Genomic DNA, 27,599 nt, shown 5'->3' on the forward strand with positions numbered 1-27,599 from the left:
CCCAGGAGCCCTGCTGGGCCAAAGCATCTGCTCAGGGACCTAAAGCAGGACCTGCACGGATGGTTCCTGGGCTGCAAGGGGGCCCACGGCACCACGGGTGAACATGCCGTGTCTCACCGCACCAGCCCTGCCTTGTGCCGGCACCAGGTCCCTTCGCCATGCAGCCCGGTCTTAGGAGCATCCCCAGAGCCCCAGCCCCCGCCAGCAGCCCCTGCCCAACAGAGCCTGCTGTTCCTTCCACCATCTTCTGCCCAAAGCCGTGCCCAAGCGCTGCTCTGCTCCACAGCCCTTGCAGATCACAGAACCACAGAATGTTCGGGGTTAGAAGGGACCTCTGGGGTCACCCAGTCCAACCCCCTGCCCAAGCAGGGTCACCCAGAGCAGGCTGCACAGCACCGCGGCCAGGCAGGGCTGGAATATCTCCAGAGAAGGAGACTCCACAGCCTCCCTGGGCAGCCTGGGCCAGGGCTCCGTCACCCTCAGAGGGAAGAAGTTCTTCCTCATGTTCAGCTGGAGCTTCCTCTGCTTCAGTTTGTGCCCATTGCCCCTTGTCCTGTCACTGGGCACCACTAGAAAGAGTTTGGCCCCATCCTCCTGACACCCACCCTGCAGATATTTATTGGCATTTCTAAGGTCCCCTCTCAGCCTTCTCTTCTTCTGGCTGAACAATCCCAGCTCCCACAGCCTCTCCTTGTAGGAGAGATGCTCCACTCCTCTCGCCATCCTCGTAGCCCAGATGGTGAGCCTGTGGTGCTGTGGGCAGGAGAGGGCCAGCAAGAACATCATCGCCAGCCTGGGGCCGGCCACATGCTAGCGCTGCCCACTCCTGGAGAGCACTGCTGGACGAGCTGGCTCTGCAGGGCTGGCACCAGGCAGGGGTACAGCAGATGGGACCTGATGGGACCTTCTGGACAATGCCCAGGACACACATGTCCTCCTGGGCCGCCTCACACAGCCGCGGCAGCAGCTCTCTCTTCTGACGGAGCTTCTCCTCACAGCACGGTGCAAACAGCTTCCTCCCTTGCTCTGGAGGACGTGAAGGTGCTGCTGGCACCATGCAGGGCAAAGAGGGACCAAGAGCCCTCTGCCCACCTCAGGCCATCCCTGTGAAGCCCGAGGGTCTGCACCTTGCAAGGCGAGGCCGGCGCCGACCACAGCCCCTTCCTCTCCGCCTCTGCACGCGACACAATAATTCAGAAGCAATTACGGAGCTGTCGGAGGTAGCTGGAGGCTGGCCAGGCAGCAGACATCCCACCTCTGTCGCCTGGCACCGTGGCTATGGTGGTGGCAACCCACCCATCTGCAGGAGCCCTCCAAGCCCCACCAGAAACAGGGTGATGACGTGGCTGGCCGTATCGTCTGTACCCAGGCACTGTGTACGGTGAAGACAAAAGCTGTGGCCTTACTGTTGGTGGGGTCATAAGTAAAATCGACTAAATACCACCAGCATTGGAATTCTTTCTCAGATTTTGTTGTTATCCCAAAATGCCTTTCAAATTCCAGTGGGTAAGCTGCCCTCTTCACCTTCTCTTGTAACTGCTGCCACCACAGACTGCATCCACAGCTCAGTGTGGATACAGCCAAGAGCCACAGAAACATCATTTTGGGCTACACCAAGCATGTCCACACTCAGTGGGTGCTCCCTTTCACCCACGCTTTCCTGCTGAGGCAACAGATCAGATAGGAGCCTTTGGTGAGCTCCCAGTGCTGACAGAGAAGACCGCAGTGGGTGTTGCAATTCCTTTAACGCACTTGTTGTGGTGCTCAGTTCTTTTAGGACTTGTCCTGGAGAGTTAATTTTCTCCCCAGTAGCTTCTGTGTTTTGGATGTGGTATGAGAAGAATGTTGGTAATAATACACTGACGTTCTTAGTCGTCGCTAAGAAATCAGGGACTTCTTCCAGGTCCCCACGAGCACCCTGGAGAAGGTGTACCAGAGCTGGGAGGGAGGGCAGCCAGGCAGCTAACCCAAGCTGGTCAGCAGAAACACTCTAGACCATAGACCTCACGCTCCGTGTATCAATGGGGCCTGGCTGGGGGGCAGGATACCGCCAGTTCTGCGATCGCTGCCTGGGGACAGGCTGCGCAATTGGTCACCGGACAGCGAGAACAACTGCATGGTGTATCGCTTGTTTGGCCTATATTATTATCATTACCATTATTATTTCTTCTGTTGTTGTCTTATTAAGCTGTCTTTATCTCAGCCCACAAGTTTCCCCTTTTGCCCATTCTCCTCCCCATCCCCCTGTGAGGGGAGAGGAGTGAGCGAGCGGCTGTCTGGTGCTTAGTTGCCGGCTGCCAGGTTAAACCACAGCAGTCTTTACTGGCGCCCAACGTGGAGCTTGAAGGGTTAAGATAACGACAGATTTGACCAGAGCATGTGAAAAGAAATCTGTGATAAGCACTCATTAGGTTGGTTTGGTCGTCACGTGTCACAACGTGTGTTCTTACTTGCTCTCAGGGCTGTTCTCAGAGTTGTGCTGCAAGCACCTTGCCTGCCAGAGACGCTCTCTGGCAGTATTTGTGCGTGGCTCATCACCTCTGGGCGCTGGGTTACGGCTACCGCTTTGCTCTGCTCTGCTGTGTGGCACTGGCTTACGGTTTGATAAAATCCCTGGCTGCGGGACCGACTTTTGATCTGTGCTCAGCGGCGGTGAGCAGTGCGCAGGGCAGAGCAGCAGCTTCATCTCTGCGCTTCGGGAGCCATCTGGTGCGAACTGTTAATAATTACACATCTGTATTTTTCTCTTTCAGAGCCAAGCTATGGAGAAGCTATCTTCCTTCATCTTCCCCTTTTTCTCTAGACTAATTCCAACAGCTTTTGAGAATTTCAAATACCCTTGGGATGTCTCAACAAGACTGCTCCTACTGCTACTTCTCCTGAATGTGTGCCAGGTCTTACTTAGAGTTAACCGACTACTTAAAAATGCCACCTCATCTGCTACCGGTGCCCGGTGCAGACATGCTGCTGTGCAGCTACTCCAACCCCCGCGACAGGCATTGCAGGCACTTCAATCCCATGACGGGCACTGCAGCCACTCAAAGCCCTGCAGCAGGCACCGCAGCCACCCCAATCGCGACGACGGGCACCGCAGCCACCCCAATCGCGACGACGGGCACCGCAGCCACCCCAGTCCCCGCGACGGGCACGGCGGCTACCCAAACACCAGCGACAGGCACTGCAGCTGAACCAGAGAACCAACCCGTGCCGGTACCAGGCACCCCCATACAGAAGAAACACACAAACGAATCAGATTGCAGGGGTGAAGATGAAGCTGGGTCACCACGCGAACAGGAGGAAGGACCAGAGGCAATCACCCGATCCTTATCTCTGGGTGAGCTGCGAGATATATGAAAAGATTTCAGCCAGCATCCAGGTGAGAACATTGCCACCTGGCTGCTCTGATGCTGGGACAGTGGGGCCAATCGCTTGGAATCAGAGGAAGGGAAGCCTGGCAACTGGGATCCCTGGCTAGGGAAAGGGCATTGACCAGGCAATGGGAAGAGGGACACAAGGCCTCAGCCTTTGGAGACAGCTCCTGTCAGGCGTGAGGGACAGGTACCGCTTCAAGGAAGGTATTCTATGCCACCCAGCAAGTGGACGACCAAGGAGAGAGGTATCCAGGACCTGAGGGAATCAGCTGTGTGGCAGCTCATTTATTACGACCTGGACAACCTGCAGTCACCCACAGCTCCAGATGAATGCCCATGCACTGACCCCTGTGGCAGCAGCTTGTACAGAATGCACCATCGTTGTATGCCAAATCACTGCCAGCAAAGGGGTGGAGGGAAGAAGAGGCACCAACAGTGAACACAGAGGCTGGCCAGCTCCAGCAAAACGAAGACAATCTCTCTTCTTCCCTACGGGTCTGCATCTTGGCTCTTTGCTTCAGGATTCACACGTGTCAGCCACGATGGTCGCAATGTCTCTGAACATCTGCTCCAGCTGTCTTTGTCGTTCCTTGTCTGATACCTGCAGCTCCTCTTTGGATAAAATCTGTGCAGTAAAAATAAAGAAACCTGTTAATAAACACCTCCCATTTGACTACAAACTCTAGTAGCTTTGTTAAATTTAACAATTGCTTAAATGGTTTCGTTAGAGGTGAAGTGCAGGAAAAGAACCACCATCACTGAACCACCAGTGAATGATGAAGAAGAAGCACCAGTGGACCTCATTATGACAGACAACACTGGAAAGACTTCAGACAAAACACCCACCACAGAAATGCTGAACTGCAGCAAGAGAAGCGCAGCTTTACGTGAATTCACACCACCCACAATCCCACAGTTGCTATCCTACCAGGAAGGACTACGAAATCAGATCTGATCTCAACACTGACTTGAACTGTCCAAAGTAAGCAACCACCCCCTCCCCTTCCCTGCCCCCTTAATAACATATCTGAGGGGAGAAACTCTTCAGCGCTGCCTCACCTTTTTTCTGTGTCCAGAGATATCTCTGCACAGAAGCCGTGTGTTACACAGAACAGCTGGAACTCTCTTCAGCCAGATGCACATACAAAACTAAGACTATACCACAGAGTTACCACTGCTTTCTACCCATTTCTTAACAGGCAAACAACCCCTTCAGCCGCCTGCAGCAGCGCTGCGTTCTACGAAAACCTTCTAGTAACAACCCAACCTTCCATGTCTGTGTGAGGCTTACGTAAACCATTCGCAAAGCCGTCTCCAAGCTCGTCCAACGCACAGCATGTGAAGCCTACCATCTTACAGACGCCCGTCTGGTCATCCGCCCCAAACGCTCGCATGAGATCTTTCTTCGCCACCTGGCCTTTGGAGACGTTGACAAACACCGTGTGCGTCTGCAGCACCACGTCGACATCTTTCTCCCTGGAGACCAAGACCAGGTTAGAAAACTTATAAGAAGATTAGAAGACGGGCTTCTACAGCTATGTTAGCCAGAAGAAGGTTAAAGACAACATACCCTCCCTGATGCGCAAGGCTGGCAAACTGGAAACAATGGAGGAGGAGAAGGCTGCGGTACTCAACAACTTCTTCACCTCAGCCTGCACTGGCACTCTCCTCCCACACCGCTCGAGTCGATGGACCTCATGATGGGACTGGGGGAGCAAAGTCCCTCCCGCTGTAAGAGAAGATCAGGTCTGTGACCACCTGAAGAGCCTGAACAAACTGAAGTCTATGCGACCTGATGAGACGCATCCCCGAGTCCCGAGGGAACGGGCTGACGGAGTCGCCAAGCCGCTCTCCGTGGCAGCCGTCCGGTGGAGTCCCCGGGGACTGGGAAGAGGGAAGCATTGCACCCGATTGTAACAAGGCGGAACAGAGGAGGCCGGGAGCTACCGAGCTGTCGGCCCCACATCCCCGTGAGGAAAGGCCGGAGAGCGGGGGCTGCTCAGCCCGGAGGGGAGAAGGCTCCGGGCAGGCCTTACCGCGCCCTTCCAGCGGGTTCATAGGAAAGATGGGGACAGGCTTTGTCGCGAGGCCTGTCGCGACAGGACGAGGGGCGATGGGTTTAAACGGAAAGCGGGCAGATTCAAACGGGCCGCAGGGAAGCGATTTAAGGCCCTTGCCGGGTCCCTCCCGTCCGAACCCTTCCGCGACCCCGCGGACGCCTCAGGCCGCGGCGGAGCCCCGCTGCCACGGGCGGGATCGCCACCGGGCCGCTCCCCCCGCCCGGGCCGCGGCCGCCCCCCCGGCCCCAGCCCAGCCCTCCCCGCTCCCCGCGGCAGCCAATTGCTGCGGTACCGGGCGATGCCGGAGCGCTGCCCGCACCGCGGCCGCGGGGTTGAGACGGAGCCGCGGCTGCGCGGTGAGGCACGACATGGCGGGGGGCGCGCGCAGAGGGCGGTGGGCGGGGCGGCCCCGCGCTGCCTCCCCATTGGCCGCCGCCGCAGGAAGCGCCCGCGCTGCTTCCCTATTGGCCGCGGCCGCCCCGCGAACGCCGTCCGTGAGGGGAAGGCGGGGAGGCGGCGGCGGCGGGCCCGAGGTGAGGGGGCTCCGCCGGGGATGAGCGGGAGCGGAAGCGGAGCGGGGTCGGTGAGCGCGGGGGGAGAACCGTGAGGGGGTTTGGGCTGGTGCGGGCCGGCGGCGCTGAGGCTGCTGCCTCAGGGGCCGGAGCTGCCCGGTGGGCCCGGGACCCCGCGGGGTTTTTGCGGGGGGGAGCGCTCGGTGTCGCTGGTGGAGGGTGAGGGGATCCCCTCCCCGCAGGGTTTCGAGCCGGTGCGGTGAGGAGCAGCCCGGGGAGGACGAGGCGGCCGAGGTCGCAGCCTCTGGGCACGGCTGGGTCTGGGTGCTCTGCCCGAGGCCTGCCGGAACCAGGCCCGAGGGGCTGCGGTACGGGCGACGGGGCGCCGGCCGTGTTCCCCCGCCAGCGGGCCTCCCCGGAGCTCCGGGGTGTGCGGGGTGAGCTGGGAGTGGCGGGCACCGCGCTCCCGGCTGGGCCCTTACCAACCTGGCATGTTCTGAACCGGCGTGGAAAGTCTCGGCGGTTCCGAGTCAAACCTCCCCCGAGGGAGCCCTCAGAAAGCGCTTTCGGCTGAAGCCGGGTTCCAGCGCGGCCTGGCAGCTCTGGGTCAGAGCGGCTGTCGTGGTGTGGTGCCCAGCGAGCGAGGGCTGCGCTCAGCAGCGAGCGCTGGGGAGCTCATTTCCCCCTCGGAATGGAGCTTTCCAGCTCCAGAGGTCTGCCTGCGTCGGCTCTGTGCAACGTCGAGGCCCGTGCGATCCAGTGGATGTTCCACAAGGAATTTTTAGTTTCAGGTGCACGCTCAGCCCGGATGTTTTCTGCCTTTCCTTATGGCAGAGCCTGCTCGAGCTCAGAAAAACCTGGAGTTCCCATATAGCAGCATAAAGTGTTAGTGTGGGTACACAGGTGAAACATGGCTGGCACATCTCTGGGGAGGCGAAGGCTCCTTGGTTCCTGCTTGGTGTCTTGTCTTCAGCCAAAAGCTGCTCTCTGCAGAGCCTGAGGAAGAGCTCACGGTGTGGGGCTGTGGGTGCTGGAGGGTTATCTGTTGTGTGCTCATACTAAAGTTGCACTGTAGGCATTTGCCCTTGCTAAATCTGCAGTTTGTTCTAGATTTAGATGTCTCGATGGATGCGTGGGGCTTCTTCTGTACTTGCCTGGTGTCCGTGTGGCTGCACAGATTTTACATCTATTCAGCTGTTGCTTTTGGGATCAGCGTTTGGATCGTCGTTCAGTTTACCACCGCCAAAACCAAGAAGAAGGTAACTGAGCATGTAAGCACTTTTGTGTGAGGAGGCCCCAAAATCTGTGTGTGGAAGGGAGCAGTTGCCAGGTGAAGGTCCCCACTGGTGCAGTGAAATGTGCCGCTCGCTGCGGGCCCACCGAGGTTGTTGCAAATCCCAGAGGGGCTTTATTTCAGCTGGTGGTTGTAATCCTCGGTCTGGGTGGGCTCGTGGCTGTGGGTAACTGAGCGCCCTGTGTGTGCTGATGTTAGAGCAGATCTCAGCTGAACGCTTCTCCCTCTGTTACTGAGAGAGTGTGCCAGCCTGGGCTGCTCTGTCCCTTCAGGTAACTCGCTCTGCTGGTGCCTGGTGTTTGCAGGTTTGCGTTACCAATGATGGTAATGGCAAGGCTGGGCTGGATTTAGGCTGGGAGGGGGATGAGGCCATTCAGGAAGTTAAAACCTCCTCGTGCAGGGGAGTGGAGTTCTGCTGCAGGAGTTGGGAGGTTCTCGGGGTCAGCTGGATCCTGTCGATCTCCCCAGTGTGAGAGATGAGTGTCTTGTAGCATGGCCTAGCTCAGAGAAGTAGGTACTCATGTGTTTCTCGAGGTGTGAGAGAGGCTGAAATGCTTTGACTGTTGCAGCTGCATAGTGCTGAGAGTCTGGTCACAGGGTTTGAGTTATAAATGGTTTTGGGAAAATGGGGCTCGTGTCACTTTGAAAAAGGATTGAATGCAACACAACGCTTGTTTCATAGGGTGAAAACTCCAATGGGAATCCCGCTTCATCTGGAGGAATCAAAGAGAAAGTAGTCAATGGATATGGCAGCCTGCAGGCAAAGGAGGTCTATGTTGCTGGGGTGAAGATTTTCTATGGGTCTCAGACTGGCACAGCAAAGGTAGGAGTTACTTTTTTCTCTCTCCACACAGATGAAGTTGATTAGCAATCTTGTTGAGGTTGAAGTGTGTTGCTTGCCTTAGTAACACTGCACTATGTAAAAGTCTGAAAGCTTGTCAGCATGTTCGTTAGAAGTCACTGCCCAACACAAAAAATAAGTGACAATTATATAAAAATAACATTTGTTCTACTGCCTGTATTCAAAGTGGGGCATGCAGTAGAGACATTAATTATGAAGCTTAGAATTTACTCTTCAGTATACTCTTAATTTGCTAGCAGGCCTTGTTAGAGGGAACTGCTGGTTTGGGTGCTTTCTTTCTCAGATGTAGGTTTTGTGTGTGTGCATGTAAAATCATTAGTCATTAAGACTCACGTAGCTCAGCCAGTGGACTTCACTTTTTTAAATGTGAGGAGTTACAGGTCCAGCGTCCGGTTCTCGTGTGTCGTTGTTCTTCCTGTGCTGGGAGACATGTTGTGACTGGTGGCCAGGGCAGGGCTGGTTTGACCCGTACTATAGCTGGGCTGAAGCAGTTGGTAACTTTCTACATCTCTCTTTTTTCAGAGATTTGCCCAAGGTCTGGCTGGAGCGGTTGTTTCCCTTAACTTGCCTGTGGAAGTCATTAGCATGGGAGACTATGATCCGGATGATTGCTTAGCAGAGGAGGTAGGTACTGCATAAATATGAATAATAAACCCAAGCTTTTGCTGGGATTGTGATGGTGCTTTTCCATTTTCATGTATTTCTCTCTTGCTACCCTGGAAATCCCCAAAGGTGTGTGTTGAAAATCGCTTCCCTTGTACTTAAGCAAGTCTGGTTCATCAACTGTCAGCAGAAAATACCTGAATTTTGAAGGCAACTCAGCAAGGATCACGTAGACTGTTTTGATGCTGGTTGTGACTTTGCTCTAGTTCTGTGACTTGGGTGTGAGATACGTGAGAGCGACTGCACCATGTCCCTGTGTTCTGTCTGTGACAGCTTGCACCTGGGGAAGGGTTCAGCATGAGCAGACAGTGATACTTCTGCAGCCTTCAAAGACTTCTTGGGAGGTGTATTTATACTGAGTAATCCTTGATGGATTTTTTTTTTTTTTTTCCCCCCCCTTCCATAAATATTGGTGGCTGCTTTGTGAATCCCTGGGTGACTTTATCATTGCCAGAGTCTGTCCAAGAAGCTGTTGATTGTGGTGGGGAAGGTAGGTGTTCAGTTCTGGTTTACTGCTGTGTCTCTCAGGCAGGGGGAAGACAGCTGGATCTCATTTGGCTAGCTTAAGGTGGTTTTGCAGGGAGGGTGGCTGTTCCCCACTGTTGGGATTATCACCTACAGCGTCCCACACCAAAGGTTCTTAATCCACTGCGCAAAAATCACTTCTTTTGGCTTCTTGCAGCTGTCAGTGTGTTACAGCTCTCTTCCTGGTGTCAAGTGTTCTGAAAAATGCAGTCATCTTTTCTGTTCTCTTTATATTATCAGACAAGCAGCAGGAGCATTTGTGTGTTCTTGGTCGCTACGTACACAGATGGGGAGCCAGCCGAGAGCGCGGCGTGGTTCTGCAAGTGGCTGGAAGAGGCTGCGAATGACTTCCGCTTTGGGAGAACGCACCTGAAAGGCCTGAGATACGCTGTGTTTGGCTTGGGAAACTCGGTTTATGTTGATCACTACAACACAGTGAGTCTCTCCTGTGCACCTTCCCTTGATTTCTGCTCCTGTGAAAGGCCAAGCTTTCCGAAATGCTGCAAAGCTGAATGGTACTGGTAGTTTGTGTGTGAATTGCAGCAGTTGTGCAGACTTGATTCGGGACGGGGTTTAGGCCTGGGCAGCGCAGCTTTGAAGCAGTTGTGCTGCGCTTCTAAATGGCAGAGGAGTCCCATAAGCCCTGCGTTATTCTGGGAGGTACGGCGATGCATCTGGTAAATCCTTGCTGCGTCAGTTCCCCAGCTTTGAAAGCTTTCTGTCGGTGTGTGAGGGCACCGTGCTGTAAACTCTATTACTCGCTGCTCTTCTAGTTTTGAGCGCTTTTCTTGAACTTCTACACTTTGCTGTATCATTTGGATTTTAGCTTTGTTTCCTGATGTAAAATATGACAGTGCCTTAGCCCAGTGATGAGTTTCATTTCAGTCAGAAGAATGGTGTGACTGGTGGTTGTGTTTGCAGAGCTGGGGCCACGGGACACGGTTGGGCACGTGGCCGTTCTGACCAACAAGCGTCGCACAAAGACACTTGTTCCCAGGGCTCATCTCGTTCCCTGTCAGTGCGACAGCAGAGGGGTTTTCAGATGGGAGCCTGAGGGTGTGGGGGGCTGTTTGGCCTGGCTGTGTCTGTGCTCTGCGTCAGCAGGTAAGAGGGAGTCCTGAAGCCCCTGCCTCGCAGTCCTGTGCAGCTCACGAGCTCTGCTTCCAGGCTTGCTCCGTGCTTTCGTAGGTGCCTGCTTTGTTTACAGTCGGCTTCATTTAATTTTGCCCTAACCTTCATCCTGTCCTAGGTTGGAAGGAACGTTGACAGGTGGCTGTGGATGCTCGGTGCCAGCCGTATCATGACACGTGCCGAGGGGGACTGCAACGTGGCCCAGAGCAAGCATGGCAGCATTGAGGCTGACTTTGAAGCTTGGAAAGCCAAATTCCTCAGTCGACTCCAGGCCCTCTGCAGAGGGGAAAAGAAGCCCTGCAGCGGGAAGTGCAAGAAAGGGAAGTGCAAATCTTCGGGGAAGCAGAGCAAGGAGAGCTCAGATCATGAACACAGGGCATCAGAATCTGAGAATGCTGAGGTGGGTCTTTATTTCTGGCTTAGTGTCCCTTGAAGCACTGTTTGACTCCTCTCTTTTCTCCTACAGCCCAGAGCGGGGCTGTGGGAGCTTGATACTTCTCTGTTCTGGAGTAGAGGGGGAAAAGGGATGAGATCCCAGGCTAGATGATGTTTACGTGATGAGGGAGCCTTCCCCTGGAACAGGGAGAGGTATCTGCTGTGGCAGATGCTCCAGGGAGCCAGTCTGGGTTCTTATCAGAGTCTTTGCTTTGTCTCATGGCCAAGTGAAGCATTTGGTTCCCTGTGAGCTGTTAACCTGCTTCCACTTCAGCTTGCTGAACCTTAGGTGCTTTGCCTGCATCCCGAGGCTTTTCCAAAGGCAGCTGTGAGAGGGTTAGCTGAGCAAGTCCTGCGTTTGCTCTGAATGTGTCTGCCTGTGGTCACTTCTCTGTCTTCTGGAGTGTTGGCTGAGTGCAGGTTTTGAATAAGAAATACTCGTATCTTGCTCTACAGTGCGAGACCCAGAGCTGCTGTGGCCCTTTAACCCTCCATGTGAGCCATTTATTTTGGGTTGGAAATGACTGCTGTGGCCACGTTGGATCGTATAGGAAAATAGGGGCTGTTCTGGCCGAGGGGGTTTGGGTGTGCTGGCGGCTGCAGGAACCAGAAGGGATCAATCTTGCAGCTGCACCAATGCTGTTGTTGCTGTACTTTGGCTGTGCACCGAAAGGGAGACAACTTTGCTGCTCTGTGAAGCATTCAACTCTGAAAGCAGAGCTCTTGCTGCCTGTTTATTCAGCACTTGGAGGAGATAAAGGGGTTTGGCCTTCCAGATCGTCACGGTATGCTGTGGCAGTTGGGCTTCTCTGTAGTACCACTTCTTGTGTGATCAGATAAGCAGGTGAGGAGAACAGAGCAATATGGAGGTGGCATATCTGGGCTGAATTTTAGCTGGTCTGTGTGCTGCTGAAGTCTTAAAAATACATACTAAGAAAAGCTCCAAGTATAAGTGCATCTGGTAGGCATTGTGTAGCTTATTGGTAGACTATTCCTTGCTTTTCATTAGTCTACTGATTGTGAGAGCTGATTTCACTGGTTAGCACAGATAAAGGTCTTTTAACATTCAGATACATTCCTAACTTATTTTTCTTTTTTCCTCTGATCTCTCACACAGGCAGAGGAGTTGTTTGAAACCAGTAGTGAGGAGGAGGCTGATGCTGAGGAAGCTGGAAGCACAAATTCTGTCGTCGATGTTGAAGATCTCGGCAATATCATGAGCCACATGAAGAAAGCAAAGGTACCGTTGTTAGAGGGAGCGTGGAACTGTCAGGTCTTTGTCACTGATCAAAATGTTGCCTGCTGGATTCAAATCTGTAGGGTCTAGCTAGAGGGAGAGTGAAATATGAGCTACTGGAGAACCTGTCCTGCAGAAGAACATACATGGAGGTGTGCTGGATATAGTTACCAGCTAGCTGTGACTTGCTCACCAAGCAAATGCTGCAGTGGTGACCTGTTATTTTCAGTCTGAGGGGAAAACTGCTTCCACAGCTGACATTCGGATCTGAACGTGCATCTCTGCTGCTGTGACTGACAGTCCAGTGCCTGAACACAGACCCTGGCCCTGTGTCGGCCTGCGGGTACGTCAGCTGCAAGTCAGGCGTGGGTTGTGCTGGGGGGTCATGAGGGGGAGCGGGGCTTTCTCCTTGGCCTTCTTGTCGCTCTGCCTGAGCAGTGAGAGGCCTGTGCGTTGTATGTGGAAGTTACTACTGAACTGCAAGTGTCTGCGTGTCGATGTGGTTCTTGTGGCTCTGACTGAAGTGGCCGCTCTGCTCTGAGGGACAGCTTCTGCCTGAGCACAGGCACTCATCTGCGAGCTGCGGCTTGAGATCTGCTGCCTCTTCCTCAGAGGAGCTGGCAAAGGCTCGTCCTGCCCTGGCAGCTGGATGCTGCACTCTTGCCTCTGCACATGGCCAAGTCCTTGAAGTGCCAGTCTCTGCGTGGGACGGTGGTGAGGACTGGAAGTACCCGCTGGGCGTGGAAGTGTCCTGGCCCTTTTGGACATGAGCGGTTATCAGCTGATGGGACAGGAGGCCCTGAAACTGTGGCTCAGCCTTTCTTTGTCGTTGATGCCACTGAGCTGCTCTGCTGTAGTCATGTTGCAGGTTTTTGGATTAATTCTGAAACCTTAAACAAAGTAGTTCTCCTTACCGGCCCCTTTATTCCTGTTCCGTGTGGTGGATCTGCCTGGCTGCGATCTGCATTTCTGGTTTCTTGCTTCTGTAACTAGAGCAGGTGATGGAGAAAGGGCCCTCAGTGGTGACTTTAATACAAATTCTCAGCTCTCTTGCACGGGGCTGTTGTTTCCAGAGCAATGGCAGGATACAGCTGTGCAGATGTTTCGTGAGGGAGCCTGAACCGATGCTGTTCCTGTTGTTAGCTGGGAGGAGGAGCGACTTTGTCTTGGTGGTGAATCTCCTGGGGAACGTGCACAGGGACTTGCAACAGGTTGATGCAAACACTTGAATTGTGAAGTGATCCCATAGGTGCAGTTATTTACTGTGATGAAAATAAATGCTGAAGACTTGATATGAAAGAGCAGGATGATCTGCATTTATGAAAGTAATTTATCATGATCAGGCTCTCTTGCTCCCAGGTGGGAAGGTGTAGCTGTTTAAACACAGTGCATCTCTGTTTTTTAAGTCTGATCTTCACTTTAGGGGCTATGAGTTTGTGCAATACATAATTCTTTTCGCAATGAGTTACATTGTCCCCTTTTAGCCATTTTTTTTTTTCTCTCGCAGAATGCTGAACTGTGTAAAATTAGTCTGATGCTTTTGTTTACTCTGATGTAATCTGGTGCCTGTGTTGGTAAGGATTACTGGAAGACAAGTGCTTTGGATTATGGTATCTGAACCATCCGTATAGAAGCTGGCAAGCGTGAAGGAATCTTGGGTATTTCAGGGTTATATCACAGACCCTTCTTCATACGCAGCTACCTGGATTTGCAAGGTGCCTGCCAGTTTCCAGCCTGGCTTTTGTGGATGTCAGTGTTGTGTATCAACTCCCCTGCGTGTGGGACGTGGAACAGGAGGTTCTGCCTTGTGCAGTGTAGTTAACTCGAAAGGTTTTAGGGTCCAGCGTTGATCTCTCTTGCAGGCATGTGGTGCCTCTTGTGAGAATGGCTAGCAGGTACGACAGATGTGTGGTTGCAGGGAGTCATAATTCCTTGTTGTCCTGCCTCTCGTGGGATGGCAGAGTGATGCTGTGGAGGCAAGAGTGTCTGACAAATGTTTGCTCACATCTCTGCAGGTGATCTTAATTTAATTTTGCATCCATCTCCTGTTGCCTGACTTGATGGAAATCAAGGCTGAGTTTTGTTTTCTGACTTTTTTTCCCATGTGCTGCAGCTTCACTGCACTTGACAAAATACTGTCAAAGGCCTGAGACAGCTCCTGGATTCCAGCGATCACCTGGATCAGGCGGATGGATTCAGGGGTTCAAGGTCAATGCCAGGACCTCTCTTCCTGGTAGAGCTGTAGCTATTACATACTCTGCCTTGTCCAAGAGATGGATTTTTAAAGAGCTGCTGAGGGTAAAGGCACACAGTTCAAGGTGCTGGTGGATTGTGCACACTGAGTCTGAGCACAAAAATTGTCACAAGGTTGGGTGGCAACAGGAAATCATTCCAGTACGTAAAAAGAGGACTGATAGTAAATTCTACACCTTGTTAACAACTTCTCATGCTATGTGGTGATGACTACTGCATAGCTGCTAAAATCCAGCCCTTTTTTTTTCGCTGAGTAATTAAATTTTTGGAAGTTGCTGTCATGACAAATGGTTGCAGGTGATGCTTAGCAGGTCCTGAGCTAGACTCAGACCTTTATATCAGCACAGATAGTGTCTGTGCGTTCATGAAGGGAGCTGCTGGGCATGGTAGTCCAACAGCTCCTAACAGGACCACGGCCTGAGGGAGGGCTGGGGAGGGCTGAGCCTGCTTCTCTCAGGTGCCTGATGTTCCAGGGCTGGGTGGTGCGCAGCTGGGGGGTTGAGGTCTGGTTTTTCTCTGCATTTCCTGCCCTGCCAGCTGCTTGGTTTTACAAGCTGAGAACCTGGGCCTGTTCTCCAAATTGCTTTTATGCAGCAGCAGAAGGCAGTGTGGTTCTTAGTGTGTTTCTTAACTAGGTGGACTTTTTAGTTGTACAGTTGTGGCACACTTTCCCTGTCCTCCAAAGTTACTCTGCTGAAATGTGTTTATCAGGTAAAATGTGAAATCTCATGGGTATGTTTGTGGCCTGCAAGACTGTTATTAATCACAGTGACACTGTTTCTTAATGGGGATTATCTCCCACAGCTGGAGATTGTGATAAACTAGAAAGACAGATCAATCTAGACTTGTTTCCATGGAATGAAATGGCTTTATTAACCTTCATATTTACAAGCTGCAGGCATGAGTGATGGTAATAATAATATTCTATTTTTTTGGATAGGATGGGAAGTAATCAGATGGGCATATTTTGTTGACGCAACTTTGAGATTAATGTTCTTGTTTGCTACAACAAAAAGTTTAATGATACCAATAGTCACATTTGCAGTGTACGTACAGAGGAGGGGTGTCTGCGAGAGAGAGCAAGACGGAGCTTACAGGGAACCAAGTATGTCCCAGGGAGCATGGTCTCCTTCCGTGTCCGCTTGCCCCGGGGGAGGTTTCCTGATCCCCTTTGGCACTCTGCCCTGAGAAGCCATCCTGCCTTAGGCATTTTACCACCACGGGAACTGTGAATCACACCACTCAGTGTTTCCTGAGAGCCCCTTGTGAGTGTACACATGGGAGGCCAAACCTTGCTGCCCCGAGGTGAAGAAACTTTTAACGAAGTTGGCTGGAGTTTTATTTGAAATAGGGCAGTGAGTGTTAAGGCTTACAAATGTAATGTACAAGGTTTGCAGGTGTTAAGTGTTACTGCAGAAACTTTTGAGAGCATGTCAGAATTGTTAGCTGTATTTTAACCGAATTGAAGAAAGCTGGTGTACTTAGCTGTCAGGTTTAGAAACAGCTAAAAATGATGTACACACTTAGAGCTCTGGAAAAACTTTCTCTAACTTTTAATGGGTGAAAGATCCCTGTAGAGAAAATGTGCTCTTACCTGCAACAACTCAGTCTCGGGGCTGGATTTTGACCTCTGCTACTCTGTCTCAGATTTCAGGGTGATCCTGCATCTTAAAATACACTTCAAGAAATATCACTGAACTGCTTGGGGACTACTTCTGGCATTAAAATCTGGATTTGTCACAGGGACCCTTTCCCCTTCCTGTGTTCAAATCTTTCTTCTCTTAACCTTAACTATGGAAAAGAACCACAAGTCATAAAGAACATTACAGGACATCTCGAGGCTTGCCTTTTCTATGTAAGACTTGGGAGTGCCCGATGAAAAAGGGGAAAAAAATAAAAAAATTAAAGGTAGCCTTTGGCTGGACATTCTGTCTTTGGCATGTGGTATGATACTAGCTTCCTTGATGAGCCTTTGTGAAGGGCTTTGAGATCTGTGAATGAAGACTCTTATTTTTGCCCTGGCTGGTAGATCCCATATCACTTGCTGTTCTTTAGTCTGTTGTAAATTAGTCAGTAAATGGGCAGTGAAGCAGAGCTGAGAGATAAGAAAAATTCTGGAAGTCTGAAGTCCCCCCGAGTATTGGGCTTCCTCTTTTCTTTGCACCCTTTTCTTTACCCATCTGTTGTTGGAGACGATCAGGGTTTAGCCTGCAGCAGTCCAGCCCATCTGCTTACCGTTTCTCACAGGCTTTGTGCTGTGTTTCTCGGGTGTTTTATTTTTCCTGTGCATTTTTTCAGGTTCTTGCCAGCCATATAACACAGCTGAATGGAAGTCCACACATCAGTGCACAAAGTAATTATCTGATGATGGTAATTAGCGGGAGAAGCATGGAGGGAGCGGTCCGTTGATGTCATTGCTGTATCTGGGGACAGAGTAGCACAAGGTTGTCTGGTGGGAGCGTGGCATCTGCTGCCAGATGAATATGTTGTTTGGGTAAGGTGTTGTGAGGTGCAGTAAATGCATCCGTGTTCTGCTGGGCAAACCCTGCGGGTCGGTCGCTTGGCGGGGCAGCTGGCAGGGGCCTGGCCACGCGTCGTCTCCAGTCAAACCTGCTCCTGCTTTGCCGTGACTGCCCAGTGGGCAGTGTCCTCTGTAAGGGGCTCTCGGCTGCGGAAGTGCAGATCTTGGCCTTGCTCAGGGTCCTGCCCCTCTGTGAAGGGCAGCACCAGTTACGGGCAGTGGGAGCTGCTGTGTCTTGCCTGTTGTGAGGTGAGCCACAACGTTGCTTCCTTTCCTGGTACCTGGACTGCCAAAGCAGGCAAAGGATCTGCCTTGCCTAGTTCATGTCAGAGCTGATATTCTGACGTCCCTGTGTTGCTGCTGGGTGCAGAGGCTTGGCATGAGATGGGGGTTGTGTTTTGGTAGGCGGTGTGGATATGCAGATGAGATGGAGCCTCTCCTAACAGCCTTCTGAACAGAAGAGTGTGGCGTAAGAGAATGGCAGGAGTGTTATCTCAGATCTACGGGAGGAGCTGGACACTGTCACATGGCATTAAACTGTTTTTGTATTGCACAGAGTACTTGCACTTATGCCAAACTGTGCTGTGGATTTTTCTCCTGATAATGAAAGTGAAGCTTTTGTATGAGAAAATCGCGTTCCTCTTTGCCACTGGTGTGGCCAGAGCTTCTGCACCAGTGGTTCACGGCCAGGCGGTCTGGGTCTTCTTCTGTGTTACCAAGGGAACCCCATGCAGAGGTTTGTTCTGACCCAGCTCACTTGGGCTGAGTCCCTGTGGTGGTCAGCACTACTGGAACAGCACTGGGTCGGTGGCTTTAGAAAGAGGAGTGCTGTTACAGATCATCTGCTGTGAGCAAGCGTGCAGAAGAGCCCCAGGTGTGGAGCACAAGGTTTTGGTGGAAAAGCAGTTGGTGCGGTTGGGTGCGTGGAACTGTGATGTGTCCCCTGTGAGAGGATGAAGCACTGAGTAATTTCTGGCTCTTCAGCCTTTAATTTTGGAAAGTGGAGCTTTGCCTCTTGAGGGGTGCTCTGCAGGGCTCCTGGATATCTGTGTTGGTCTGTTTTCCTAACTGACTAGTTCACAGGATCTCGCAGTCAGTCAAGTCTGGTTGTGGTAGAAAACAGGCAGTTTCCTTCTGGCTTTGATAATGTATTCACAGAATCGGACAGAATGGCAGGGGTTGGAAGGGACCTCCTGTGGGTCACCCAGCCCAACCCCCTGCCCAAGCAGGGTCACCCAGAGCAGGCTGCACAGCACCGCGGCCAGGCGGGGCTGGAATATCTCCAGAGAAGGAGACTCCACAGCCTCCCTGGGCAGCCTGGGCCAGGGCTCCGTCACCCTCAGAGGGAAGAAGTTCTTCCTCGGGTTCAGCTGGAGCTTCCTCTGCTTCAGTTTGTGCCCGTTGCCCCTTATACTGTCGCTGGGCACCACTGGAAAGAGTCTGACCCCATCCTCCTGACCCCCACCCTGCAGATATTTAGAGGCATTTTCAAGGTCCCAGGCGTGGAGCTCTTCTGCTCGATGCTTTTCCTAGTGTTTCATAACCTGTATGAACATTGTTATGGTTAGGTGCCTTCCAGTGTCACAGGAATTCTGAAGACCAGCAAGAGCTGCATCTCTAGGGCAGGTATGAGGACCATCTGCTTCTTGCTGACGTCTGACTTGGGTCAGTGCACTGGGTGCCTTCCTTTCTGTGGAAGATGTTCGGGGTTTCTAGTACAAAGCAGCAGTCTGCAGTCCAGGCAGCTGCGTTGCTGGGAAGGGCTGGCTTTTCTAGAAGGAGAGTTGCTAGGAGGAAATGCACCTCCAGCTGGTGTTAGCTCGGATTGACTGGAGGCTGCTCCAAACACAGCGAAGGACTGCAGAATCCAAATGCATCAGGGCTTTTTTTTAAAGGTGCACATGGCGTTTTGATCACTTGAAAGATTGGTCTTGAAATGAGACGGCCTTTCTTTAGTCCTAAACTGTAAGGAAAAGAAAGAAATGGAGTGGAGAAGTCTTTCACAGAGCCATTTATAAAAAAAAAAAAAGTGCAAAATCTTGAAAGATGTGAAAGGACGTGTGCTGTATGCTCTGTGTGGGAGAAGGCAGAAGACTGCAGTGGAAAACCTTACAGGTTTTAGGCCAGGTGGCTCCGGACTCTTGTTAAATCGTGTTGCCTGGGTTTTAGCTGTGATCGTTGTAGCACAGAAGAAAGGAATAAAAATGTGGCTGTGTGGCCCAGTGTTCAGATAGAAGCTGGTCACTTTTGGGTGGAGATAGACATGTTTCTTGATTCTTTTGTTGCCTTTGAAAATCAGTCATCTTTTTGGTGCGTCCAAGGTATTTCCCGCATCAAAAAATGCTGACAGAATTGGGCAGCAGCATGGGAAATGGAGTTGTGGTTTAATGCCACCTCGTGAAAGCCTTCCCTACCGCAGAGCAGTGATGTTGGAGCTCAGTGAGGCAATCTTAGACCCCTCCTGTAGCCATGCAGAGAGATGTGCATAGCTGTGATCTGGGAATTTTTTTGTCCTCGAGGACTGTGGCTGATGTTGAACCTGTAAGAAAGCGGTGGGGTCGTGTATCCTTCTGCATTTCACAGAAGATGTGCAGTGTCCTTTCAGACTGGTTCAGCTGGATAGCAGCCAAAGTCTTCTGTCATTACTTGTCTGCATGAGTTTGGGCTTCAAATGCTGTTGTTGAAGTCCAAAAATCTCAGCACTGGCTTTTCAAACAGAAGAAAACACAGGGTTCCCTCTGTGGGGGCTGAGCTAGGGGTCTGTTTGACCAGCATCCTTTCTCTGGATGGCAGCTGGTACCCACTGCCTCAGCGTGGTGCCAGGGGCCTGCTGCTGTTCTACAGCATGGCGAGGTGCATGTGGATGGAGACTTCCTTCCAGGTCATTACTGAAAAGTCACAAGGGCTTCTGTTACAGGAGGGAGGGGAAAAAAAACCAATCTCACTTCCAAGATTTTTTTCCACTGGGATTGGTCAGAACTTCTCAGGGGCTTTCCCACTTTTAGGGGCACTTCTTGAAAACACATGCTAGGAGTTCGGCTTCTGATCCAGTCGCCTCCTATTTCGGTTGTGGCAAGGTAACGGGCTGCCACGTTCCCCGTCTCTCAGCTGTCCTGCTTTCAACTGGGCAGCGCTGCGTGGAGTGGGCGTGCAGCCTGTGGTTCTGTAGGCTCTAGGAAGTATTTTTGAAAAGATTTTCTTGCTGGTGGGGTGTTGCTGGTTCACTGATTACTCAGTCCAAGTTTCCAGTATCCGTCTTTGTGCTCCCTTGCAAATGCTGAGAGCCGTTTTTATTGGTGACGGCCAGCAGTTCGAGCATCCCGTGTTGCTGAGGCTGGCACGGCGTTTCGGCCACGGGCCGAGCAAATGGCAGCTGTGTGTCCGTTTGTGGTGGTGACGGCCAGAGCTCTGTGCCTGGAGCAGGAAGGTCCCCGCCGTGCACCAGTGGTCTTCTGCTCCTCGTCTGGTGTGTTCAGGAGTGTCTTTGTGGAAGCCTGTTCCCTGTGCCTGTTCTCCTTCCATGTGTTCTGGTCTGGCAGGAGGCTGCTTTGTAAGGAAACGAGTGCCGTTCCTGTGGGCAGCCTGATGTCTAATCAACTTTCAACCCCACCCTGCCCCGTGGTTCTTGCCTCTGATGCCACTGACAGCTGAGCCTGGACTCCAGGAAGGGTTATCAGCTTTTCTAGCTGTCCTCTCACCAGTGGAGTGTTGCTTCCAGAGCTGTGCTTGGGGAGAACCTTAACTCATCGTTCACGGGATTCATGAACTTTAATACTCCATTTAATTGCTCCCCTGGGCAAGTTTGACTAGTATTTCTTGCTGCAAAGCGGTCTTTTCCTGATAGCCTTGCCAACTTTTTCCCTTAGTGCTGGTTTTGTTAGTCCTGGCTTCAGCCCCTGATGTTTTCTTAATGTTTATGCCTTTCATTTGTTGAAAGATCCTGGAGCCTTTTGATGGAGGAGGCTGTAAATCGAGACAAGGCTGGGAGTTCCCTCTTGTTTGAATACTGGGAGGTGAAGCAGGAATGAAGTTCAGTCAAAATGGGGATTTTCTGGGTCTCACTTTCCTTCTGGGAGTAAAAACTTCTCAGAGGGCATGTTTTTTCTTTCCAGCTGTGGCACATCAATAAATAGAGCCACGAGGCTAAAAATGCTAAATTAAGGTAGTTTAGGGAATACTTTTTGCATGGGGTTTGTCTCTTTTCTTCTAACTTTCTCGCCCTGCAATCTTACTATGAAGAGTGTTTAATGTGGTGAAACAGAGAACACAGGGAGAGATGGGGCACCTCGATGTCCTGGAGAGAGCACTTCAGCGAGGAGGAGAAGGAGCAGCAGCATGTCCTGCTGGTCGTGTTCGGATGTGGCTGTGGATGGGCAGATTTGCAGGAAATCCTTGCGAACGCTTGAACCGGGATTTGTCCAAGGGGCAGCGGCACCTCTGCCTTGGCAGGGAATGCTGAGGTTCTTGCATGGGTCTGTTGGGTGCCCTCTGCTCTTGACCCACCAAAAATGGGCTTCCCGTGCCTGCCCAAAAAGTCTGGGCTGCCTGTGTGGCAGTGAAAGGGAAGAGATTTTTTTTGTTTTATTTGCCCTCACTGGTAGAGGAGGGGATCCTGAGTCCTTATTTGTGAGGCTCAGTTGCTTTGCTTCAGGCCTGCTTCCATGGCAGCAGCAAAAAAAACTCCACCAGGAGCTGTGCTGAGCCTTGCGGTGCCATGAAATGGGGATGTATTCCAAGGTTCAACAAGGGCAAGTGCAGGGTCCTGCACCTGGGGAGGAACAACCTCATGCACCAGTACAGGCTTGGGGTGGACCTGCTGGAGAGCAGCTCTGCAGAGAGGGACCTGGGTGTCCTGGTGGACGACAGGGTGACCATGAGCCAGCAGTGTGCCCTGGCTGCCAAGAAGGCCAATGGGATCCTGGGGTGCATCAAGAAGAGTGTGGCCAGCAGGACGAGGGAGGTTCTCCTGCCCCTCTACACTGCCCTGGTGAGGCCTCATCTAGAGTACTGTGTCCAGTTCTGGGCTCCCCAGTTCAAGAAAGATGAAGAGCTACTGGAGAGAGTCCAGTGGAGGGCTACGAGGATGATGAGGGGACTGGAGCATCTCCCCTACAAGGAGAGGTTGAGGGAACTGGGCTTGTTCAGCCTGAAGAAGAGAAGGCTGCGAGGGGACCTTATAAATGCCTACAAATATCTGAAGGGTGGGTGTCAGGAGGATGGGGCCAAGCTCTTTTCAGTGGTGCCCAGCGACAGGACAAGGGGCAATGGGCACAAACTGAGGCACAGGAAGTTCCGTCTGAACATGAGGAAGAACTTCTTCCCTCTGAGGGTGACGGAGCCCTGGCCCAGGCTGCCCAGGGAGGCTGTGGAGTCTCCTTCTCTGGAGATATTCCAGCCCCGCCTGGCTGCGGTGCTGTGCAGCCTGCTGTGGGTGACCCTGCTTGGGCAGGGGGTTGGGCTGGGTGACCCACAGAGGGCCCTTCCAACCCCTGCCATGCTGTGATTCTGTGATTCCGAGGTTTTCCTGTCTGTGGGTTCTCTTGTTTGTCAGCACAGGCCAGAGGATGACTGTTCAGTTTTGTGGCAGTGAAGTGTTTCAAGGGCATGAGAAGCTGGCTCTTGTCACTGCTTGCTTGATTTGTTACGGAAAGGGAAGAATTTGCCTTGGATTTACTACAGGGCTTTCTGCTAAATCATCAGGACTTGAGAAGTTTGCTCTCTGCAAATTATCTTTGTCCTCTCCACTCAAACTCTAAATAAGATATGAAAGGTTTATTAAATAAGTAAAACTCCAAAGGCTGCGAATTCCATTTCCCACAAGAGATTTCTGAAGCCAATCCCTTGCCAAGCCGAACAAGTCAGGTATTGCAGTTGAGAGAAAAACAAACGATTATTTTGTTTATGGGCTTTCGCATCAGGATGAGGTGTGGGGGGGGAAATGATTATTGAAATAAATGTTTCTGCCCTGCCAGTAAGGCAATTTTATTTGTTGTTCTTATGTTTAGGTCCTTTCCTCAGTTCTTGCAGTAACAGGCACAGCAGGCAGGTAGAAATGCAAGCTCTGCAAAGTCGGAAGGAGTTTTTCTGTATCTGAAGGCCACCTTGGATGGGCTGTCTCATTTGCTGTGAAGTCAATAGGTGCATTTTTAATATTATGATGTGCTTCATAATGCATATTTAGTTCTTCTGGGAGAATTAACCTGGCATGAGATTGTAGAGGAGATGGGCCAGGTGTATCCTGTGTAGCACTTTGCTTTGGGTAGCTGACAAACCTGTGCTAAGAGAGTGCCTTTCCTTATTACATGGGTGGCTGGGCCTAGGTCTGGGTTAAGTGATGGCTTGTGGGAGGAGAAGCTCACTCTTTAAGACTTAATAGCTAAAAGATGAGGATTTTATCTCCTTCATTCCCTCCTTCTGCATGAGGCTTTCCTAGTAAGATTTTTACTGTTGAAGCATCTGGCTGATGAATGACGATCAAGTGTCAAGAAATGAGCTTTTAAACCCAACAAATGGCAAGTACTTAACAGAGCTGGCCTTTCGTGGAGGCTTTGATGCGCTGCAGAAACCAGTGAAATCCAGCCTAAAAACTGGACAAACTGAGGGAGAGGAAGTAAAAGGTGGAAATGGCTTTCTCCTGCTGGAAGGACCCCACTGTGTTATCGGTCAGTAGAAAACACCTTCCTGCACGACCTCCTGGAAACCGCGAGCAAAGTTTTAATCAAAACAAGTGGGAAAGGTAAATAACTTCTGTCCCTAAAGGTTGTACTTGCCTCTTCCCTGCTTAAGGGCTTATTAGGAGTGCTGTTGTCCTGGAACCTCTGGGTCTGTGTGGTGGGTTTTGTGGTTCTTGTTTTTTTCTTGGCATCTGAGATACCTTTATGTCCTGAAATTTTGCTCAGGTACAAAAGAAATCTGTCTGTGTGTCTCAGAACAGCTAGATTACTTCCTTGTTTGTGAAGAAGGTGGCTGGGCAAGTCAAGAGTGTTGGTTTCCCTAGTGGTGCTAACAGTTGGTGGGTAGACTCAAACTGGAAGCGTTTCTCTGAACTTCTTGATGCCTTTGGCACAGAAGAGGCTTGGCTGTGAAATAGCCTCAGTTTTGTGAAAACAAAATGTCCTCTGTTGGTTTTTGTTTGCTGTTTATCCATAACTCCTCTAATATTTCAAAAAAGCCATAAAGAACTGACAGATTACAAGTTGCATGAAATATCAGAGTAATTATTTACGCTTCCATGCTTCTTTGTGCAGCCATAAAACAATAAATACCCATAAAGTCTCAGAAGTGACGCTTGTACAGCGGGGGATTCACAATTTCTTATGAGCTTGTGTTTCTCCTGCTTGTAACTTTATGCTAATACGTGACATTCCTGTGTTTTGGTTTGAAGTGAGCTCCAAGGGCTTAGCTGTGCCTGAGAAAGCAGCGTTTGCTGGGGGCTGAGCTGAGGTGGGGTGCTGCAGCGCATGTGCCTGGGGTGGGCTGCGGCGCGGGAGGGGAAAAAGCCTTTTCTTGCAGGGCCTTTGGTGATGGCTGAATTTTGGTGGTGCACTTGGGTGCCTTTCCAGGTGACTGGTGGAGAGCACAGCTTCCACTCTGAACTCCTGGGCTGTCTCGCTCATCGCAGCGGTGTGGCTTTCTTCCCTGGCCTGTCCCAAATAACTGGGACGTAGCTGCTTGTCACTCCGGGCAGCTGCGTGTCAGGCACGCAATGGTTTGTTCCCCCTGGTTGCGTTCTGCCGAGAGAGGAGGTTCCTGTGCACCCAGAAACCCCTGGACTCAAACCCTGGAGTCCCTCTTGCTCTCAGATGACAGTCAAACACTTGTTTCTTAAAAAGCCTTAGAGAAGTTCATTGCTGTGTTAGTAGAACGAAACTGGTGTGTTGTGGTTTTGGTTTTTTCCTTTTTACATTTACTGTCCTAAATTACTGAAGGGTCAGGGTCTGCTGGGAAGAGGGGTAAAATCAGGATCAGGGCACTTGGGTCAGTTTTGAGTTTAGCAGGTCGGTGGCTGAGCTGTGCCACGGTGTTTCAGGTGTGGTGCTTGGATCTAAACAGTTGCAATTCACTGTCTTTGAACAGAGGGAACAGGAGCTGGCGGAAGGAGATGTTGGACTGAGCTTGACTCGAGAGAACGCTGGGAGGAAGGAGGAGGGTGAGAAGAGAGAGATGATTACCCCGGCTCTGAGAGAAGCACTCACGAAACAAGGTGAGGTTCTGCGATGACCAAATGTTGGACCAGGCTTTGAAGTCTTCGTGGTAGACTTATAACAGTGTGAGTGAAAGCTGGTGCTGTCCATGTTCAAAGTCTGCTGTGCCCTCTCGGTCATGGTAGGCTCTACCCAGGGAGAGGGCAGAGATCACAGGGGCTGTTTGCAGGTGGCTGTTGCAAGGGAAGAATCTGCAGCTGGTGATGTGTATCAGTGTGATGCGTGCTGTCAGGTGGGGAGAGTGGCTTGGAGTTCAGAGTTTCACATGTCTGCTGAGGCAGCTGGAGAGAGAAGATGGGAGTCCCGTGTGCCTCTAGCTCCCAGGGTGTAGGTTTCTCCAAGAACATGTAAAGATCAGCTTTGCATCTGTATTTTATATCTTAGTCCCCTGCTGCTACTGCAGTTTCCAGCCATGCTTTTTGTAGAATCATTGAATCATTAAGGTTGGAAAAGACCTCTAAGATCATCAAGTCCAACCGTCAGCCCAACACCCCCATGCCTGCTAAACCATGTCCCCAAGTGCCACATCCACACGGTTTTTGAACCCTTGCAGGGATGGGGACTCCCCCACTGCCCTGGGCAGCCTGGGCCAGTGCCTGACCACTCTTTCAGTGAAGACATTTTTCCTGAGATCCAATCTAAACCTCCCCTGATGTAACTTGAGGCCATTGCCTCTCGTCCTGTCACTGGTTACTTGGGAGAAGAGACCAACACCCACCTCGCTGCACTCTCCTTTCAGGCAGCTGTAGAGAGCGATGAGGTCCCCCCTCAGCCTCCTTTTCTCCAGACTGAACAGCACCAGCTCCCTCAGCTGCTCCTCATCAGACTTGTTCTCCAGACCCCTCCCCAGCCTCGCTGCCCTTCTCTGGACACGCTCCAGCCCCTCCATGTCCTGCTTGGAGTGAGGGGCCCAAAACTGAACACAGTTTCAGTGTGTGTGGAGGTGCGGCCTCACGGGTGCTGAGTACAGGGGGGGATGATCATTGCCCTGCTCCTGCTGGCCACACTGTTCCTATTTTGTTACTGAAACCTTATTTCCAGGAAAGGAAGTAGTTCAAACTAACAATCTGCCAGGTGGTTAGATCAGTAGTTCTGCTATGAGTTGGAGAGCACTGTTTTAATGAACTTAATCATTTTTTTAAAACAAAGGGCAAGCATGAGAAGAGCCAGGCTAACAGCCCTGCAGTTTAGGAGCCTTGGTTCTGCGTGGCCGAGCCAGGAGAAGGGTGACGTGAGCTTGCCTATGCTGCTCGGTTGGAGACTAAAGGGTGTTTCATCTGGTTTCTTCCATCTCTTAGGATGAGAGTGTGCTTGGTTTTCTTGCTTGCTATATCAAGGATATCTTTCCTGATACCTCTGAGCAGGCTCTTCTGGTTATTGCAGCGGAGGCTCCTCGCTGCAGAGCTGGGCTCTGAAGTTCTGACCGTGTTCCGTGAGAGTCCCACAGCTGTGGGATCCCAATGCCTTTGCTCCCCAGGATCTCAGCTGTTCTTCAGCCTGAGCTTTTGCGGGTGACTGGTGTTGCGTTCTGCCCATCAGGTATCTGGCTTGCTTGGTCATTGGGTTTTTTCAGTAAACTTAGCCCAGCTATGAAGTAAAGAGCCGTGCTTGAATCACAGAATCACAGAATAGTAGGGGTTGGAAGGGACCTCTGTGGGTCATCTAGTCCAACCCCCCCGCCGAAGCAGGGTCACCTACAGCAGGCTGCACAGGATCTTGTCCAGGCGGGTCTTGAATATCTCCAGAGAAGGAGACTCCACAACCTCCCTGGGCAGCCTGTTCCAGGGCTCCGTCACCCTCAGAGAGAAGAAGTTCCTCCTCATGTTCAGACGGAACTTCCTGTGCCTCAGTTTGTGCCCGTTGCCCCTTGTCCTGTCACTGGGCACCACTGAAAAGAGCTTGGCCCCATCCTCCTGACACCCACCCTTCAGATATTTGTAGGCATTTATAAGGTCCCCTCACAGCCTTCTCTTCTTCAGGCTGAACAATTGAAATTCGCAGTCTGAAGGAATAAAGCAAAGGCTTAGCCAGGAGTGGTGGTGACTTTGCCTCCTCTTCATGTCCATGGTGGTGCCGCTGACTGGGACCAGTGAGGGGTTGTGGGAGGCTGGTTCAATTCTGAAGGCTGTAGCGCGGTGGCAGTGCCACTGCAGCGTGCTGCAGAGCAGCTGGAGCGCTGTTACAGCCTGTTACTGGATTTAGTCACTGCCCTGTTCGATCCAGCAGCCTGGCTGTTCCGCCTGCCTGCAGGGGTGTTGGGAGGAGAGCAGGATTTGGCTGGTGGGGCTGGTGCAGTGGGCTGCTGGAGGCCTGGCTGTCCAGAAGCGGGCAGGTGAGCGCGCTGGTCTGCTGCGAGCCTGCTGTCCGGAGAGGTCAGAGGGGCTGCCGGCTCCATGGAAGGGTACACCAGGTCCCCCGGACGTCTCGGGTTTTGCTTTGGGTCCCAGGAAGCCTCAGTGGGCTGGGGAGACTGCCTGCGGCGCTGGCCTCCGAGAGGGGAGTAGCGGGTGGCTTCCAGCACGCTGCCCGGG

The 27,599-nt window shown here is 51.8% G+C and overlaps 1 protein-coding gene and 1 long non-coding RNA gene across 9 annotated transcripts in view; one reads left to right on the forward strand and one right to left on the reverse strand.

Annotated features, from left to right (window-relative positions):
- Positions 1 to 3,628: 3,628 nt before the first annotated feature.
- Positions 3,629 to 5,808, reverse strand: LOC142363747 (uncharacterized). The gene is made up of 4 exons (XR_012765922.1): positions 5,724 to 5,808; positions 4,942 to 5,100; positions 4,721 to 4,847; positions 3,629 to 3,996 (listed from the first exon to the last, which is right to left on the reverse strand). It is a non-coding gene; the product is annotated as an uncharacterized LOC142363747 (long non-coding RNA).
- Positions 5,809 to 5,903: 95 nt separating this feature from the next.
- The window catches only part of TYW1B (tRNA-yW synthesizing protein 1 homolog B), a 110,828-nt gene continuing 89,132 nt past the window's right edge, over positions 5,904 to 27,599 (forward strand). For 3 of the 8 annotated variants that reach the window (XR_012765921.1, XM_075440321.1, XM_075440325.1), the window contains exons 1-8: positions 5,904 to 5,964; positions 7,054 to 7,214; positions 7,920 to 8,060; positions 8,622 to 8,723; positions 9,528 to 9,722; positions 10,537 to 10,818; positions 11,971 to 12,093; positions 24,941 to 25,067. Coding sequence is in view for 6 of the 8 variants with exons in the window: in XM_075440321.1 (XP_075296436.1) it covers positions 7,068 to 7,214; positions 7,920 to 8,060; positions 8,622 to 8,723; positions 9,528 to 9,722; positions 10,537 to 10,818; positions 11,971 to 12,093; positions 24,941 to 25,067 (1,117 nt within the window). In the remaining 2 variants the exon portion in view is untranslated. Of the gene's footprint in view, positions 6,015 to 7,053; positions 7,215 to 7,919; positions 8,061 to 8,621; positions 8,724 to 9,527; positions 9,723 to 10,536; positions 10,819 to 11,970; positions 12,094 to 12,332; positions 12,434 to 24,940; positions 25,068 to 27,599 lie in introns of those variants that run through there. The other 5 variants (XM_075440326.1, XM_075440327.1, XM_075440324.1 and 2 more) reach the window with 4 other exon arrangements.

Source organism: Opisthocomus hoazin, chromosome 20 (genome assembly GCF_030867145.1).
Source record: "Opisthocomus hoazin isolate bOpiHoa1 chromosome 20, bOpiHoa1.hap1, whole genome shotgun sequence".
Lineage (NCBI taxonomy): Eukaryota > Metazoa > Chordata > Aves > Opisthocomiformes > Opisthocomidae > Opisthocomus > Opisthocomus hoazin.